Below are 20533 nucleotides of genomic sequence, written 5' to 3'. Positions count from 1 at the left end.
CAGGGATGGAGTTTAAGTTTAGATTAAATCAACCATTATCTTAAAGGGATAGTTCACTCAAAAATAAAAATTCTGTCATTAATTACTCACCCTCATGTCGTTCCAACCCCGTAAGACCTTTGTTAATATTCAGAACACAAATTAAGATATTTCTGATTAAATCTGATCAGTGTTGCCAAGAGCATGGTTTTTCCCATGGAATTGGGCTACTTTAACACTATTGCCACTGGTTGTTTTTCATGTCCGCGGCCCCAAAAATTGTGATATTTATCTCCTGGAATGTGAAATTTATCAAAGAGAACCCCACCAAAAATTTGTATTTTACCCCCTGAAATCGCAATTGGGCTAGTCTTGAGTAGCAATGGGGTTTTGTTGTGAAAACCTGGCAACCCTGTCCCTGACCCTACCACGGTCAAGGCAGAGCAACGTAGTAAAGACATTGTTAAAATGGTCTATGTGACATCAGTGGTTCAACCGTAATTTTATGTAGCTATGAGAATACTTTGTGTCCAAAGAAAACAAAAATAATGATTTTATTTAACAATTATTTTCCTTTGCATCACTGTAGGCACCATTACTTTTTTTGTACTTCATTTATGAGTTTTAGGACAATATTAGAAAGAAGAAGAAAACAAAGCAGAACAAAAGACAAGATCAACTTAATAACTTAATACAATTGAGAAATTATAATTACCGTAGGCACTATTACTAGGGATGGGACGATAAATCAATGCGAATCGAGAAAGGATTCAGCATCGATTCTGAGATTTTCCGAACACATCGCGATTCTTTCTCAAATCAATCCTGAGATCAGTTTTGAACAGCAGATGGCACTGCTTGCTTTAGAAACAGCCGTGCTCTGCTTGTTTCCAAATCCTTACACGCACTTGAACCTAAAATAATCATTCATACAATTAAAAAAGTTAAAGTCCCCCTGAAATCAAAATTAAAGTTTTTTGGCTTTTAGTATGAATATATTAGCCTTAAGATTATCTATAAGCTAGTGTGCTTCAAAGCAATAACAAAATTCGCTTTTACAAGAAATGGGCATTCAAAACTTACAGTCTCGTCATTTCCGCCAATATGAATCAAGGAATTTGATGATATCACCGTGCACTTCAGTTTCTGATCAAACGTTCTGTCCAATCAAATGCGCTCTAGAGTCCGTAGTGTCCCGCCCCCTACACAGAGACGCGGTCTCGCGGAGGAGATCATATGCGCTCATATGCGCGGTCGGACTCGGCATGTATTAAACTACACAGCCTCAACATGATTATTATCACTATTTCGTTTTAGCAAGAGTTTCATATTGAATCTGTGGGGTAATTTATTAGTCTGTGGCTGTCATAAGCTTACAAATGCGGCTTTACCGAGCTCAACGGCTCTGGCCCGAGCAGATATTAATGAAACGCTATTGGCTGTTCAAAATAAGTGGGCGGGGCTTAGCGATATGTTTTTGTTTCAGTTAAAAGAACGTCACCACATAGAAGAACGCTGCGTGTTTCAAGGCACTTCAGTGGACCTTTAAAGCTAATTACAAGGGTGTTCACAGTGGGCTGTGTTTACATTAATCTTGCTTCATCAAAGAATTCTTCTACAGCACTCTTCTTTGTGAGCATTTGAGTGTGCAGATAAAAACTAGATTAGAGCGCCATCTGCTGTTAAAATCTAAACTCAGAATCGAATGCATTCGGAAGATCTTAGAATCGATCCATGAATCAATTTATCGTCCCATCCCTAACTATTACTTTACATTCACACGCCAAACTGAATTGTGGGTCCGTTGCGTCACATCACTGCCGTTGCCCATGGTAGAAGTTGAAAACTTTTCAAGCGCCAACGCAGGCGTCAGCCAATTAGAATGCCTTCTGCAAATACCCTAGCACAGACGCTAGCCAATCTTGTTCATGCAACACCAGAAAAGTAATGTGATTGGCTGTTGTCACTATGATGGTCAAGTCAGCACCAAGCTTTAGACACGCCCTCATTTTGTGCGCAAAGAGACCGGAAGCCAGATCCATAAAATTTACAAATGACCACGTCCACTCTCTTACGCGAAGAAAAAGGTAGATATAGGGTTTGTTTTGTGTTAGGCAGCTCTTAGGAAACCAGGTCAGTTAGAAGCAATTCAATATCACTCACCTTTCTGTATTATACACACATAAGTATTCAAATTTTTCAGTTTATAAAACTAACACGAGATCTGTTAAAAGATCAGGTCACTTTCAGAATTTTTTTTTTTACAGATAATTTACTCACCGCTTTGCCATCCAAGATGTTCATGTTTTTCTTTCTTCAGTCGTAAAGAAATTATGTTTCTAGAGGAAAACATTTCAGGAATTATCTCCATATAGTGGACTTCAATGGTGCCCCCAAGTTTGAACTTCCAAAATGCAGTTTAAATGCAGCTTCAAAGGGCTCTAAACGATCCAAGCAAATGAAGAAGGGTCTTATCTAGCGAAACAATCTGCCATTTTCGAAACAAACTGACTATTTATATACTTTTTAACCTCAAATGCTTGTCTTGTCTGTGTCTGCGTGAACTCTGTTTTTTCCATTTCAAGACAGTTAAAGGAACACTCCACTTTTTTTGGAAATAGGCTCATTCTCCAACTCCCCCCGAGTTAATAAGTTGATTTTTACCGTTTTGAAATCCATTCAGCCGTTCTCCTGTTCTGGCGATATCACTTTTAGCATAGCTTAGCATAGATCATTGAATCCTATTAGACCAATAGCATCGCGTTCAAAAATGACCAACGAGTTTCCATATTTGTTGTATTTAAAACTTGACTCTTCTGTAATTATATCGTGTACTAAGACCGGTGGAAAATGCAAAGCTGCGAGTTTCTAGGCTGATAAGATTAGGAACTACACTTCCATTCCGGCGTAATAGCCAAGGAAGTTTGCTGCCGTAATAAGGCCGAAGCAGGTGGAGTATTATCAGAAATGAGTTCCCAGCTAGTTTAGCATTTGCACATGTGCTGCGTGGTATTACTGCTCCTGCTTCAGCCTTATTACGGCAGCAAACTTCCTTGACTATTACGCCAGAATGGGAGTGTAGTTTCTAATCTTATCAGCCTAGAAAATCGAAGCTTTGCATTTCCACCGGTCTTAGTACACAATATAATTACAGAAGAGTCAAGTTTTAAATAGGGCAAATATCGAAACTCGTTGGTCATTTTTGAATGTGATGCTATTGGTCTAATAGGATTCAATGATCTATGCTAAGCTATGCTAAAAGTGATATCGCCAGAACAGGAGAACGGCTGAATAGATTTCAAAACAGTAAAACTCAACTTATTAACTCAGGGGGAGTTGGAGAATGAGCCTATTTCCAAAAAAAGTGGAGTGTTCCTTTAAGGTAGGTCGAAAGACACAATTTCTTATCGACTGAAGAAAGAAAGACAATGGGGGAAGTAAATTATCTTTAAATTTTTGTTCTGAAAGTGAACTACTCCTTTAAATCCATTAGACGTGTTCATGTGTCCAGATCTACGCCATCTAGTGATGAACAAGTGGAATTTAATAGGGGTCATCGGATGCCCATTTTCCACAAGTTCATATGATTCTTTAGGGTCTTAATGAAAAGTCTATAATATACTTTGGTTAAAAATTCTCAATACTAGTGTAAAAAAACACTGTTTTACCTAATCAAAATATCAGCTCATTTTATTGAATGGGCTCTTTAAATGCAAATGGGCTCTGCTCGCCCCGCCCCTCTCTGCTGTAATATTATGAGCTGTAATGTTTACTTTAGCCGCATTTAGCCTCGTTTAAATCGATGATGGCAAATAGAGGGTTTGCACTTGGTCAGTTACCCGGAACCACGGAAAAAACATGTGGAAGCTGCTAAATTATATAGAGAAGGACTTAGTAAGCAGGAATAAGCAGTGTAATATTTTGACAAACTAAAGTTAATAGGTGGTAAAGATATGTACAAGCAGTAATAATTAAGATCTAAGCCTAATATTTCAATTTACCTACCAAACACGAATGTTGTCAGGATTCTTGCCCTGGAAATCCTGATTCAGTTTGGCCAACCACAAACGCCTTCTTTCCCCAGACAGTCTTTTGCACTCTTCTCCTTGATTTGTTAAAATTTTTGGCGGTCTAAAGTTCTCCAAATGTTTTTTTCCGGCCAGACCAATTAGTACAAACCATGACAATAATTTACTTTTTTCAGCAGCAATAATCAGCAAAATTTGAGAGTTCTGTTCAGTTCAGTGGCATTGTTTGCGTTCTGTGGCACCAATATGGCCGACTGATGACAGGTCATGAAAACACTCTATATTGCAAAATTATAAGCTTACATTAAGTTATAGTTATGACCAAAGGGTATAGTTTGTTTTCAGAACAAATGTCACTGTTTGGTATTTCTTGTGTATGTAAATATATTAATAAATGTTTTAGGTGTAGCTTACTTTGTGAGGTCACTGTATACTCTCAATAGCATTTTATATCGTATTTTTTGTGCTGTGTATTGTATTTTATCTAAATCTTCTATTCATAACAGCAACATTCAGCCTGGCCTCCTCAGGCAGTAGTGCCCCTGTTCAGCATATGGTGACCATAAGACTTCCAGAATGTTCTACTGCCATTACAGAGGGAACTTTTTCAATGCAGGCAACTGGATCATTGAAGAACCACAGAACGATGAGTAATCACTGCAGCTCATTTCAAGCGCTTTGTGCTGTTCTTTGCGCATACTTTCAGTGAACTTTCCAGAGCTCTTGCCAGTTTTATATTTCAATCTTTCTACTTTGACAGCAAAGCCTGACTTGTTATAAACCATGCAGAAGGAGATGGTAGACATATGATCACCCTTGAGACTTTAGCTCACCACTCATTTTCATCAGTAGTGCTTTAAGGGGAACGAAAGAAAAAATTGCAACACACTCACAGGCTTACACAGAGAAATATTAAAGATTGAAGGAAGCAAGTCATTTTTATTCAATCATGTAAACATGCGGTCAGCGCAAATTAACATCAAGTACAAAGAGTGCTATTGTAACAGAGGGTGTATATTATACTTGTATAAACATGTATAACATCACAAAAAAGAACCTGCTGATGCAAATGATGCCAGAGCTGTCATTCAACAACTCAGACTCAACAGCTGAATGTGTTGTAGGCTATTGCTATTGTTGAATACTATACAAAACTCTATAAGCAAAAATACAGTTTCATTTTTTTTTACTTTCAGTTGAGGTCAAAAGTAAAATGTTAATTATTTTTTCCAAAATAAGAGAGATCATGCAAAATGTGTGTTATTTTTTTGAGTACTGACCTGAATAAGATATTTCACATAAAATACATTTACATATAGTTTAAGAGAAAATAACAGCTGAATTTATAAAAATTACCCTGTTCAAAAGTTTACATACACTTGACTCTTAATACTGTGTTGTTACCTGAATGATGCACAGTAGTTTTTTCAGTTGTTCATGAGTCCCATGTTTGTCCTGAACAGTTAAACTGCCTGTTGTTCTTCAGAAAAATCCCTCGGGTCCCACAAATGATTTTCAGATCCATCTTTTCACACTGAGGACAACTGAGGGACTCATATGCAACTATTAGAAAAGGTTCAAACGCTCACTGATGCTCCAAAAGGAAAAACAATGCATTAAGAGCCAGAGGGTGAAAACTTTTTGAATTTGAAGATCAGGGTAAATTTAACTTGTTTTGTCTTCTGGGGAACATGTATGTATCTTCCGTAACTTCTGAAGGGGAAGTACTAAAAAAAAAAAAGATCAAACTAAGAAAAATGTACACATTCTGTTCAAAAGTTTTCAGCCCCTAGCTCTGAGCTCTTAATGCATTGTGTTCCGTTCTGAAGCATCAGTGAGTGTTTGAACTTTCTGTAATAGTTGCATATGAGTCCCTTAGTTGTCCTCAGTGTGAAAAGATCTTAAAATCATACAGTCATTGTTGCAAAGGGTTCAAATGCACAAAAATGCTGAAAAACCAAAGCTACTTGTGAACCTGTAGGATTTTTCTAAAGAACAGCAGGCAGTTTAACTGTTCAGGACAAACAAGGGACTCATGAACAACTTTAACAAAACAGAAAAACCAACTGCAGATCATTCAGGTAACAACACATTAAGAATCAAGTGTATGTAAACTTTTGAAGAGGGTCATTTTTATAAATTCAACTATTATTTTCTCTTGTGGGCTATATGTAAATGTCTTTTATGTGAAATATCTTATTCATTATTTTGCTAAAATAATTTACTTTTTGCAGATTCTGCATGGTGTATGCAAACTTTTGACCTTAACTGTATCTTTAAAGGTAGTTTTCTTAAAACGATGAACACTTATTCATTATTTTTGGCTGTTAACAGTATTTTTTGGATTTATGGTGCATTAAAAGCACATATTCAAAAACCTTCTTCAACAAAAATGAAACAATTGGCTTTATCCAGTGCTCAAATTTCTATTCTGAACTCTAGAAAAAATGCAACTCTTTATTTTTACAAAACAATGACATTTCAAGGACTTTATTAGTCATAACAATTTCAGATTATTTTTAATATTGAAGATTATGCAATTTTTTTATTTGATAATGCAGCATTTGCATAGTCAAACAGCTTTATACAGGCCTACCAAAACTGTCCATGTACTGTGATATCAGTTAATTCATATTTTTACCTATTCATCTGGGGTGCTTTAAGAAAAAAATACCAGCATGTAAGCTGTACCATCTTAAACTTGTCAACCATGTTTAGTAGTTGTTCTCAGTGACTTTAGTATCTTTGTTCGCGTGTAATTTGTAAAGAGGACTTTATTTACATAACTATACATAAACGTACAGCAAATATTTGAAAACGACGATGTTTATAGTAATTTGGTAACAGAGATTTGTACATTTGAGAAGGGTTGGCCGGACGTGCCACGTCACGCAGCGTGAATCCATTGATTGGTCAAACACAAGCATATGCTGCTCCTTTTTCCTCCCTATGGCAGTTTTACGCCCCAAACAGTAAATAATATTTTGCCCAATCAGCCTAACTAAACTCATATCTTCGAGAAACACTTTTATGTTTGTCATATGCATCGTTAATCGGTTTTGCAATCGTTCCTAGTTGTCGCTTCTTTTGTGTTGGTTTCTTTTGCATCACTTTTCGAGACAATGGAGTCTCTTCGCCATCAGCGCTTGCAGCCCGGTATCGGATACGGAGCGAGCGCGACCGGGACCCTCCGCTCTCTGCGGCCCGGTGTAACCGGCACACTTTCCTCGGCACAGGGTTCCCATGTCTCGGTGTCTGCCTCCCCAGGGCCGCCGCCACCACCGCCGCCGCTTCAGCTCCACAGCCTCGGGTCCGGTATCATGGGCAGCGGGTTCGGTTCGGTGGACATGGCGGCGGGTCTGGGTCTGTCCAATCCCACCAATCCGGCGGTTCTGAGAGAAGCGGTGGACGCGGTGGTCCGGAGCTTTGCCAAACACACGCAAGGATACGGCAGGGGTATGTGGGGTGAACATGGAGATGTTTTGCACACGAGAGCATGAGGGTCAATGATAAACAATGAGAAAACTTTAAATTCTATAAAACATAGGCTAGTTAAAAACGTAAAGTTCTTAGAAATGCAAACATTAATATTCAAAATGATTCCTATATTGAAGTTCATATGTTATTAGTTTTATATACAGTAGTCAACATTCGAAGTGGATCAAAACCTTTCATCGAATTCGTCCTAAAACCAAAAAGAATACCCATTCTTATCTTAGGACAACTTTTGATGAACCTTTTTGATCCACTTCGAATGTTGACTACTGTATGTTATTTTTTATATATTAAACTCATTTAGAATTTTAGTTTGCTGAATTGGACCTGAATTAATTTACCTATTCATAAAAAGTAAAAAAAAAAAAATATATATATATATATATATATATATATTATAATATTTTAGAATCTATCTATCTAATCTTTTTTTTTTTTTTTTACAAAACCCAGATACTTTAAACCCTCCAAATATGTGACCCTGGACCACAAAACCAGTCATAAGGGTCTTTTTTATTAAAAAAAAATTATACAACATCTGAAAGCTGAATAAATAAGCTTCCATTGATGTATGGTTTGTTTGGATAGGACAATATTTGGCTGAGATACAACTATTTGAAAATCTGCAATCTCAGGGTGCAAAAAAACTAAATACTGAGAAAATTGCCTTTAATGTTGTACAAATAAAGTTCTTAGCAGTGCATATTACTAATCAAAAATTAAGTTTTGATGTATTTACGGTAGGAAATTTACAAAATATTTTCATTGAACATGATCTTTGCTTAATATCCTAATTATTTTTAGCATAATTGCGATAATTATGACCCATACATTTTTTTTGGGGGCTATTGCTACAAATATGCCTGCGCTACTTAAGACTGGTTTTGTGGTCCAGGGTCAAAAATGTCTGTTAATTCAGATTTTTTTAATTCATAGGAGAGATTCTTTTCATTCTCTGTATGCATTACATTTTTTATGTATTTTTGAATTATTTAATAGGCTAGATCTGGACCAAAATATGCTAGTTAATTGCCCCACATGCAAGATATTTAAAGCAAACCCATTCAGAAATGTGTACTGAAACTTCAAAAGGATTTTCTTAAAAATTAGAAATTTAATTCATGATGTCTCTCCCAAAACATAACTTCTGGCAGTGTAGGAGTTTTGAATCTTATTCTAAAATGAAAAGAGTTTTTATTTTATTTTTTGCATAAAAGTAACCCTATATTTAGAACTATTAAGATTTTTGCATTTAGTATAAATCATGAAATATCATTTCAATTTATGTAAATTATGTTTAAAATCAGCAAAGCAATAAAGTCACAGAAAGGCAGTGGAAATAATTCCACAAGGCAAAAAAAGGCTTAATTTTCCTGCAATATATTGTTGTTGTTTTTTGCACCACCATAGGCATGTTTAAACATTCAATTTGAGCACTCAGATTGAGCCTCCTGACATGCTGACCTAATTACATTAAGTGGATTATTGTCAGATAGACTGTTGCCAATGTTCTTTAGAGGCAGGTTAAGTGTTTTAATCTACCTCCGAGACACCTCCGACTGTCCAAATGCAACCCCCAAGAAGCTTAGGTTTCATTTGCAGAAAAAAGACCTTTATATATTTGTGCTTGATTGTTATGTGTGGCTGTAATGATTTTAACATTATTCTATGTTAATACACCACCCTTATTTCCTGTTAGAAACTAGTATCTAAGCAATTCCACAGCAACAAGCTTCCTTTAAATCAGCCATTCAATAAACATGTGCTTTTCATTGTGCACTGAGACAGTCATAATGACAGTAGAATTTATGAACTTGTTTTGTGAAAGTAATGCTTAATATATTTGGGTTTAGTCCCCTTGCAGTCATTAAGTGTACCTGTATGAGCTGCTTTCTTCTGTTAAACACACACAAATATAGCTGGGAGTTTAAGGCATTTAAGCACATATGAAAAAAGACATTATTTTTTTAAGTCTGTAACCACTAGGGGTGGAACGGTACATGTATTCGTTTCGAACCGAATCGGTACGGGGGTCACGGTTCGGTGCATGAATTTAAACGGAGAATACACGGTATGAAAATAAAAAAAAAACTTGCCTGCAAAATAATTAATGAAATGCGGAACTACTGTTAGATACGCGGGTTCTTTAGGGACAGCTAATATTTAGCCCCGCTTTAGCTCTGAAGCTCTGATTGGCGTCGATGCAGCCGAGCTCCGCCTATGTATGCGCTCTATCAGAGCCCGTCTACATTCTCTGGCACTCTGCAATTTTTTGTCAGCTCGACGGTCCATCATTGTGGTCCAGGGATTTCCTGAACTTTGATTTGTCAAGCCCCCATTATTTTGACGCTAATAGAAGAAACAATGCATGGAGACGCATAGGCTTGGAGCTAGAGCGCAGCTGATGGTTGCTTAGAAACGGCAGACGCTTCCGGAGCGCAAGCGCCCGAGCGCTTTGTTGATCAGGAAGAAAGCGAACGGCCCCTTAGATCGCAAGTTTGGGAAAACTTCGCTTTTCCAGTCAGTTACAGTAGTACAGGCGAGAGAGTGGTGGAAAAGACGAGGACTGTGTGTTGCCGTTGTTCAGCGGTTGTTGCTGGGTATGTGAGTGGAAATACATCTAATTGCCTTCTGCATTTTTGTTTTGCTTTTCCCTCCACTGTACCGAAATCATACCGAACCGTGACGTCTGAACCGAGGTACGAACCGAACCGTGACTTCTGTGAACCGTTCCACCCCTAGTAACCACCTATATTAGTGATTTTAAAAAGTGATTTTTTTGGCAAATCCAGGTAATTTACCATAGAAATATTATGTTTTTTAACATTTATGGCTGTTATAGCACCAGCCGATCTCCTTAAAACTTTGTACGCTTGTTTAGAATCACCAGTCGCCTGTGCTCACCAGGTTTTGTGAAGTTTTGGGTTTTCCTTTAGGCTTTATAGGATTTGGGGTAAATTTGGAAAGGCTCCTTTTCTAAACAACCCCGTTATAGCTTCCCAAAGGGGAAATTTCAAAATTTTTTGATAATTATTGACTTCCAGGTGAGCTTAGTTAGTCCAGAGAATTGTGTTTTTTTTTTCCAGATTGAGCAAAAAACCTACAACTAGTTCACAAAAGTAGGTTTTCTGTATCTTCTCAAACGTTTTGGTGTCCCTTTGCGACGGTGAGTTGAAAGTTCGACTTTTTTTTTTTTAGACAATTATTGATATTCGCTCTACAGAGAATCGTTCTGCACTTGTTTGGTTCTAATTGGGCGAAAAACCTAGGACTAGTAGGTTTTTTATATCTTCTCAATCATATAACAAATTATTTGATTGACAGCAGTGCTTCTAGAGGCAAAGTTCTCCAGAATGAGGAGTTCTATCATATGATATGAACATCGTGCATATGTGCAAAAAAAACGCACAATGTACACCCTTGAATAATACGATATCATCCCCCAGTAGCCAATTTCTTTCAAAGACCTTTGGGACCGTGAGTCAAACAGGCCTACAGAGTTTCGTTGATAAGACGAATGGTTGCGTAGCCATTTTGAAGTGTTTTGTCTCTTATAGCACCAACAAGTGGCCAAGCTCTGTGATTTTTGACCTTAGATTTAAGCACTTACATAAGTGTTTTGAGTTTGCCAAAGATATTTCATTCTGTTCAGGAGTTATAGGCATTTTAGTAAAAGTGGCCTTGCCCCTTTCAAACGTTTTGCCATTCCTTTGCGATGGTGAGTCGAAAGTGTGACTTGTTTTTGATAATTATTCGTATTCGTTCTACAGAGAATCACTCTGCACTGGTTTGGTTCCAATCGGGCGAAAAACCTAGGACTAAAAACTACTCGCAAAAGTAGTTTTTTTGAAATCTTCTCAATCATAATACAAATGATTTGAATGACAGCAATGCTTCTAGAGGCAAAGTTGTCCAGAGTGAGGAATTCTATCATTCGATAGAAGCTCTGCGACTTGTCCTGTGACCTCAAATTCATCTGTTACATAAGTGTTCTGAATTTGGGAAAAATATCTCATTCCATTCAGGAGTTATAGGCATTTTATTAAAAGTGGCCCTGCCCCTTTCAAACGTTTTGGTGTCTTTTGTGTGATTGTGATGGTGATCTTTTTTATTTTTTTATTTTATAATTATTGATATTCCCTCTCCAAAGAATCTCTCTGCACTTGTTTGGTTCCGATTGGGTGAAAAACCTAGGACTAGTTCACAAAAGTAGTTTTTTCAAAAAATCCAAAATACCCGAAAATTTTGCCAAGGATTCCAACGACAGTAGACACTTGAGCCTGCGACTGATGGTTTAGTTGTAATGAGTGATTTTGTACTTTTGATCACCTTCAGGCCAATTGGGACAAGCCTTGGTGACGTTGTAGACTTGACGTTTGAACCCCTAAATATTTTGAACAAAACAGTTGCTGGTAGCCATTGATTTCAATAGTATGGGGAAACTATGGAAGTCAGTGGCTACCAGAAACTGTTTGGTTACCAACATTCTTAAAAATATCTACTTTTGTGTTCAAAGAGAAGAAAGAAACTCATACAGGGAAGAGTAAATGATCAGTTTTTATTTTTGGGTGAACTGTCCCTTTAGGCATATAAAAAAACAACAAAGTTCTAAACTTGATTTTCACCACAGGGCGTCTGTAAGTTACTTCAGCCTGAACAGAACACATTTGAACTCCTGTGTCTTAAAATATACTAGAATGGTGTTGTATACTCTGATATGATGGTCGTATTCCCACAGTGAATGTCGTGGAGGCTTTGCAGGAGTTCTGGCAGATGAAGCAGTCACGAGGCGCTGACCTGAGGAACGGAGCTCTTGTTGTCTATGAGATGGTTCCGTCCAATAACCCCCCTTACGTCTGCTACGTCAGTCTCCCCGGAGGAAGTTGCTTCGGGAGTTTTCAGGCAAGCAGTATTGCTCTTTACATTTTCCAATGCATTTGCCTTCACATCTTCACATCTTTAGATCTTCAGAAAATAAATAATTGTGTTTGGGTTGCCATCTGTGTCTGCATATTTTCTGCCTAATGTTTTCTCCTGAGGATCTCTTGGAGATGAATTCTGTGAGCATCTTCAGGATTCGATTACACTGTGGTTAAATAGCATCTTTGATCTTCTCAGTTCTGCCCGACCAAAGCTGAAGCAAGACGGAGCGCGGCCAAAATTGCCCTAATGAATTCTGTTTTCAATGAGCATCCATCTCGGCGCATCACAGATGAGTTCATAGAGAAGAGTGTGTGTGAAGCTCTAGCTTCTTTTAATGTGAGTTCTCACAGTTTTTGAGGGGATTTTTTTAATTAAAGGGATAGTTCACCCAAAGTTTTAGTTCTATTTGTTTTGAATAATTTGATCTACATTAACATTTAAAAGTTTGGTCAGTAAGATAGTTTTATGTTTTTGAAAGTATTTTATGCTCAACGAGACTGCATTTATTTGATCAAAATACACTAAAAACATCAGTATTGTGAAATATTATTACAATAACAATAATATATGTTAAATCCATTAATGTATTTTAAAACGTAATCTATTCCTGTGATCAAAGCTGAATTTTCAGCATCATTACTTTAGTCTTCAGTGTCACATGATCCTTTAGAAATCAATGTTTGTTGCAAACAGTTGTGCTGTTTTATATTTTTGTGCAAACCGTATATACACACATACATATACATACATATTTTCAGGATTCCTCAAAAGAACAGTGTTCTGAAACATTATAAATGTTTTTACTTTTGATCAATTTAATGCATCCCTGCTGAATGAAAGTACTAACTTCTTTCAAATCAAACCTAGAAATTTTGATTAAAAGTGTATTGTTGACGTTACTGACCTTTACTCATCTGTATTCACTGCAGGGAAACAGAGAAGAAGCGGATAACCCTAGTACAGGCATCGGTGCTTTTCGGTTTATGTTAGAGTCTAATAAGGGGAAATCTATGCTGGAGTTCCAGGTAAGTGAGATCATTATTGGACTGTATGAAAAGTTATGAGCGATTGTACATGTGGATTTTAATTTTTTAACCTTTTTTTTTTTTAGGAACTGATGACAGTTTTCCAGCTTCTCCATTGGAATGGTAGTCTCAAAGCCATGAGAGAAAGGCAATGCTCTCGTCAGGTGAAGACAAATAATCTATTTTCAGTCGTGTTTCTGCCTAAGTCATGTGTGCCTGTTTAAGTAATGTGTGAGTTTGAGCTAGTGCAAAATGAGCATTTGTGGATATAAAGTATATAAATTTGTATTTTTCTTAGAATATGATTGATCATTTTGCTAGATAAGACCCTTATTCCTTGGTTGGGAGAGCCCTTTAAAGCTGCAATTTGGACATTCAACCTGGCCACCACTGAAGTCCAAGATATAGAGAAAAATACTAGAATGTATTCTACTCATTCTTTTTGAGTAAATATTCAGGAAATTTTCATTCTGGAAGTGAACTTCTCCTTTAAAAGCGTCCTATCATGAGGAGTCATATGTACCTTTATCTTTTAAAATAAAATACTTCTGACATGATCGCCTACGTTTATATGTCAACAGCAACTATTTTAAGTTCAGAAATTTGGCCGACTCAGTCATGGTGAAATAAAGTAAGAAATAGCATAGAAATTATTATTCCTAATACTAGAAAAGTTATGAAAAGTAAAATGTAGGAGAGTCCACCCAACTATATACTGTTACTGACAGATTTTGGGTCAGAGAGATGCTGCTAAATGCAAAAAACTTAGTTTACTTGACATAAAATAACATTTACCAAAATGTACTAAATAAATAAATAATATATATTTATAATAATAATTTATAAAATAATATACATAATATATATTATAGTTTTTCAGGTAGTTTAACTTGATATACTGTAATAATTAAGACCAAAATAAAAATGTATAAAAAATAATTTAGACATAAAAAAATCAAACAAAAATGACAAAAACACAAACTTTAATTAAAATGATATATTTTTATATATTCCATTTTCAAAGGTTTTTGAACAGTAAGATTTTTTATGTTTTTAAAGAAGTCTCTTCTTTTCATCAAGCCTGCATTTATTTGATCCATAGTACAGCAAAAACAGTCAAATTTAGAAATATTTTTACTATTTAAAATAACAGTTTTCTATTTGAATATATTTTAAAATGTAATTTATTCCTGTGATTTCAAAGCTGAATTTTAGCACTCCAGTCACATACTTCTAATATTCTGATTTGCTGCTCAAAAACATTTATTATTACTATTATGTTAAAAACAGCTGAGTAGAATTTTTTTCAGGTTTCTTTGATGAATAGAAAGTCCAGAAGAACAGCATTTATCTGAAATATAATTTTTTTGTAACATTAGAAATGCCTTTATTATCACTTTTGAACAAATGAATGCAAAATCTTTGCTAAATAAAAGTATTCATTTCTAAAATTATACTGACTTTAAGCTTCTGAATGGTAAAATGTTACAAAAGCTTTTTATTTAAGATACATCTTAAAGATCTTTCAATCTTTCTATTCATCAAAGGATCCTGAAAAAAATTTGTTTTAAATAATGATAATAATAATAAAAAATGTTTCTTGAACAGCAAATCAGCATTTAAAATGGTTTCTGAAGGATCATGTGACACTGTAGACTGGAGTAACGATGCTGAAAATGTAGCTTTGATGACAGGAATAAATTACCTTTTAAAATATATTCAAATAGAAACCAGTTATTTTAAATAGTAAAAATATTTCACAATATTACTGTTTTTCCTGCACTTCGGATCAAATAAATGCAGGCTTGATGGGCAAAAGAGACTTCTTTAAAAAACATAAAAAATCTTACTGTTCGAAAACTTTTGACTGGTAGTGTATATATTTATTTTCCTTTTTATTTGTTATTATTCCCTTGTTAGTTTCTTGTAAATATTTATTTGCTTTATTAATATGTTAAACTGAGCTGTCTATGGTGTGTATAACAATCAGCCTTTTTTGTAAACAGGAAGTGCTTGCTCATTACTCCCACCGAGCGCTAGACGATGACATGCGTACACAAATGGCCGCTGACTGGGTCAGCCGAGAACACGCTTTATCCGGTACCATCAATCGAGAAATGGCCGCCACAGAGCGTGAGCTGGAAGAGGCCCGTCTGGCAGGACGGGAGCTGCGCTTTTATAAAGAAAAGAAAGACATTCTCCTAATGGCAGTGGGGCAGCTAGGTGGGTCGAACACTACAACTCTGCCCTGCACGTGCTGAAGAGTAAGAAGACAAGTCAGACGTGGCGTATGATTGTACCAGATAGCACTCCAAAACATTCTTTTTTTAACTTGTGTATGTGTGTCCGTGTGCAAGGAGGAGTCAAAGAATCAACAATTTGACTAATTCTATAGACATAAACAACAATGAATTTTTATGTTCCTGTCTTTTTGATCTAAACATGTAAGGTATTTTAAACTTGAACAGAATTAAGCGCTATATTGCTATTATTACTATACCAGTATTATCCTCCAGTGTTATCGGTTGACTGTACTGGCACATGGACCTACTATGTCGGGAAAATCAGTTTTGAGGCCTTCTTTGCATTGTACTACTTCTATTATGAATCCTGTTACAAGTGGGCGCTGCTTTTTTCAGCTAATTCGCCAAATCACTGCCTATTTGCTTTTCTTAGGAGATACATTTTGTGTGGTTAAGTCACCTTTACGTATACAGTGCCTTGCGAAAGTATTCAAACCCCTTACTTTTTTTTTCACATTTTATGTTGCAGCCTTATGTTAAACTGCTTTAAATATTTTTTTCCACATCAATCTACACTCCATACACTGTAATGACAAAGCAAAAATGATTTGTGACAACTTTGCAAATTTATTAAAATTAAAAAACTGAAATGAGTACCTTGCATAAGTATTCATACGGTTAACGCAGTACTTAGCTGAAGCCCCTTTACAGCCTCAAGTCTTTTTGGATATGATGCCACAAGCTTTGCACATCTGCATTTGGCAATTACCATTCTTCTCCTCACCTCTTCACCTCTCAAGTTCTGACAGCTTGGATGGGGGCAGATGCACATTTCCAGGTTCCTCCAGGAATGTTTGATTGAGTTCAAGCCCAGGCTCTGGCTGGGTCACTCAAGGACTTTCACAGAGTTGTCTATAAGCCAATCTTGCTGTGTGCTTAGGGTCATTGTCCTGTTGGAATGTGAACCTTCTGCCCAGTCTGAGGTTCTGAATGCTCTGGACTGGATTTTAATTGAGACTATCTCAACATTTTGGTGCATTGAGCTTTCCTTCTACTCTGATGAGTCCCTCAGTCTTTGCCACTAAAAAAACAGCCCCACAGCATGAGGCTGCTACCTCCACACTTTATTTTTGGGATGGTCCTGTGCAGGTGATGAGCAGTGCCTGGTTTCCTCCATACATGATGCTTGGAACTGAGGTTCATCAGACCAGAGAATCTTGTTTTTCACAATCTGAGTGTTCTTCAGGTGCTTTGTTGCAAATTCCAAGTTGGTTTTCATGTGTCTTCACTGAGGAGAGGATTGAGTTTGGCCACACCGCCATAAAGACCTGTAGGTTTTTTTTAATCTGCATATATGATCATGGAGCTCAACTAGAATGACCATCAGGTTCTTGGTCACCACTCTAACCAAGGCCCTTCTCCAACCTTTGCTCAGTTTGGCCAGGAGACCAGCTCTAGGAATCCTAGAGGAGTCCTAGTTGTTACAAACATCTTCCACTATGGATAATAGAGGCTACATGCTTCGGTGAACCTTCAGTGCAGCTAAATTTTTTTCTGAACTCTTTCTCAGATGTGTGGCTTGATGCAGTCCTGTCTCTGAACTCTACAGGCAGTTGTTTTACTTCACGGCTTAGTTTTTGCTGTAATATTCATTTTCAGCTGTTAGACCTTATTGAGCGGTGTGTGCCTTTCCAAATCATATCCATTCAAATGAATATGCTGCAGGTTAACCTCTACAAGTGATATGAATGCTCCCTAAGCTAAATTTCAACTGTCCCAGATAAGGGTATGAATACTTATGCAATTAAATCATTTTAAGTTTTTTTTGTTGTTGCAAACGTGTTTTTTAATTTGTCATTATGGTGTATGGAGTGTAGATTGATGTTAATTATTTGTATATTAAAGCAGTTTAATATAAAGCTGCAACAACATGAATAAAATAAAGGGGTTTGAATACTTTCATAAGGCACTGTATATCGCTTTATACAATACAGGTTGATCACAATAGTATTCACTATTCTTCTTTTACATTCACATAATAGCCTTGCTCATTTATTTCCTATGCATGCTTTTGGTGAATATACAAACCTTTGCTTTGTCATTACAAAGCAAAGGTTTGTATATTCACCAAAAGCATGCATAGGAAATAAATACTTTAATCTGAAGTATGTTTATGTAAACACACATTTATACAGTACTTTTAACTTAACTAAACTTTTCCACCATGCTTTAGCATAAATGTTTGCTAAGGAAGCAACCACACAATGTTTTCATAATACAAAGGTCAGATATTCTCACACACTGCCACTGGTGAGAAATCCTGGCACGGGAAACATGCCAAGGCCGTTTCCTCAAGCCTTCTGACTTTGAAAAACTGAATCTGTGCCCTCATTACATTGCCTTCTGTTACTTTTGTGATTGTAGAGCAGTCTTGCTCATTCAAGGCAACATTTTATTTCTACCTCCTTTCTGAAAAGCTTTTGTGAACATTTCAAGTGCAGACAGGGTTTGTGTTAAAGGAATAGTTCACCCAAAAATGAAAATTTGCTGAAAATGTACTTACCCTCAGGCCATCCAAGCTGTAGATGAGTTTGTTTCTTAATCAGAACAGATTTGGAGAAATTTAGCATTACATGACTTGCTCACCAATGGATCCTCTGCAGTGAATGGGTGCCGTCATCACTGTATATCACAAATAATCCATAATTTCCATAATATTGGTTTCTCCTGTGAAAAAGTCGTCATGTCTGAATCAGGAGAGAAATATACACAAATTGAGCATAGTTTACAACCAATAACAGTCTAAAACAGTTCTAAACAAGTAAGTCAGTAAATTTTGATATGAGAGGACAACAGTGGATGCAATTTTTAGCGTTATTATGGATTATGGACCCGTATTTTGGCCAGAAGCAACATTTTGAAGTAAACACCTTAATGATGAATTTGTTTCTTATAAACTTAGAGTTTTTTACTTCACAAGATGTTAATTGATGGACTGGAGTGGTGTGGTTTACTTGTGGATTATTGTAATGCTTTTATCAGCTGTTTGGACTTTAATTCTGACGGCACCCATTCACTGCAGAGGATCCACTGGTGAGCAAGATATGTATTGCTAAATTTCTCCAAATCTGAAAAAAAAAAAAAAAAAAAAAACTCCTCTACATCTTGAAAGTCCTAAGGGTAAGTCAATTCTCAGCAAATATGCGTTTTTGGGAGAACTGTTACTTTAAGTTGAGCGATGCTTTACAACAGGATGCTTGATTCAATGCAACAGGAAATAAAACCATATATACTGCGTCTTATAGACACTAGTTGGTTTCCCAACTCAAAATGGTCCTTACAGCCTGTACTATGCTTATGAAATTAGTTTAAATCATACATATACAATCGAATATTTTACAATGTAATCGCATTCTTATTCCATCATCATAAATAATTGTATTATAACTGATCATAATGCGTTACTGGGCGAAGTGATGATGTAAACTGTTTGTTAATGTTTTATCACGGTCATTTGTTTCAGTATTAGGGGCTATGATGATAACATGTCACCAGTCAGTTACTTTTCAGATTAATTTAGATCCAGAGAAGTTTCACTGCGTTTTCCTTGAACTGAATTTTAAAGGACATCAATGATTGTCATTAGCCAGACACAGATGTGAAAATGTACTTTTAAGGGCTAATTGTGATCACTTGTTTTTATTGTTGTGGTGCAGGAAACATCATAGTTTATTTGCAGAACTGTTTCAATAATTCAGTTAAAGCCCTGGTAGTTTATAGGCTGGTATTATAAAAATGGTAATATAGACATTACAGTTGTTCACATGACATAAGAAATAGGAAAAGTTTATTTCAATAAACTATGCAAGTTTATTGTCAAAATACGGCTGCCACTGATCATCTAAAGCCCCCTTTCTTTAAACTTTCAAATTATTTATTCATTTGAGACCATGTATTTTGTGAAATGACAATGATACATTTTGTGAAAGATGGCCATTATTAACAGTACAATTTGCAATTTCATTTTCAGTGTTTTTATCACATTTCTGAAGTGTTCTTTCAATGTATTTTGTTATATGATTCCTTCATATGCCACTGAAGTGTATTGAATTGTAAACTGCATTGCATATTACATTGCATATAATTTTATACAATTTGTTGGGTCTTTTTCCCTGCTGTTTTTTACACTCTTGTTTACCAAGATTATTTTTCAAATAATACTCAAGGTAGTGAATTTGAATCAGTGCATGTGAATACATTTTATACATTCTCTATTTGTTTTTGTATGAGTAGTCTGCCATTTTACATGTTTTATAAGATTTTTTGATGCGTAGCCAGTTTTTTTTGTTGATTTATATTCTTTACAAATCAATAAAGGAATTTTAAATTTACCCATTTTACAGGTTGTGGTTCATGAAGGTTAAAAAAAATCTGAAAAACATAATCAAGTCAATATGTTTCACAGTAAATACATGTAGGTATGGAAGCCCATCTCCACCACATAAAAAAAATCATGCAAAATTATGACAAAATGATGAATTACTTAAGTCATAATTGTGAGAATAAAAAGACGAAATTATGATTTACAAAGTCATATTTACAAGATAAAAAGTCAAAATTATGATAAGGTTGAAATTATGACTTAATTCATAATTATAAATAATAGATAAAAATGTGAAATTATGACTTAAAAAGCAAGTCATAATTACAAGATAAAAAGACAACTGAGAAATGATGAGATACAAAGTTGACTTATAATGTCATAATTATGAGATAAAAAGTCAAAATGATGTCTCATAAAATATAAATTATGACTTAAAAAGTTGAAATTATAACTAAA

The 20533-nt window shown here is 35.8% G+C and overlaps 1 protein-coding gene across 1 annotated transcript; it reads left to right on the top strand.

Moving 5' to 3' along the window:
* The first annotated feature begins 6964 nt into the window (after nt 1–6964).
* lix1l (limb and CNS expressed 1 like) lies at nt 6965–20084 on the top strand. Its single transcript, XM_073822183.1, has 6 exons — nt 6965–7463; nt 12241–12404; nt 12621–12761; nt 13355–13450; nt 13537–13614; nt 15457–20084. Exons 1-6 carry the CDS (start codon nt 7130–7132, stop codon nt 15709–15711), a joined length of 1068 nt encoding a protein of 355 aa, XP_073678284.1. The 5' UTR covers nt 6965–7129; the 3' UTR covers nt 15712–20084.
* The last annotated feature ends 449 nt before the right edge of the window (nt 20085–20533 follow it).

Source organism: Garra rufa, chromosome 17 (genome assembly GCF_049309525.1).
Source record: "Garra rufa chromosome 17, GarRuf1.0, whole genome shotgun sequence".
Classification (NCBI taxonomy): Eukaryota; Metazoa; Chordata; class Actinopteri; order Cypriniformes; family Cyprinidae; genus Garra; species Garra rufa.
This window is presented reverse-complemented; position numbering and strand designations above follow the sequence as displayed.

What these genes read in the sequence shown, in the direction of transcription:
- lix1l (XM_073822183.1), top strand. Translation starts at nt 7,130, where the DNA reads ATGGAGTCTCTTCGCCATCAGCGCTTGCAGCCCGGTATCGGATACGGA. An exon ending in GTTGCTTCGGGAGTTTTCAG is followed by an intron (nt 12,405 to 12,620) that starts GCAAGCAGTATT and finishes TGATCTTCTCAG; the next exon opens with TTCTGCCCGACCAAAGCTGA. An exon ending in AAGCTCTAGCTTCTTTTAAT is followed by an intron (nt 12,762 to 13,354) that starts GTGAGTTCTCAC and finishes TATTCACTGCAG; the next exon opens with GGAAACAGAGAAGAAGCGGA.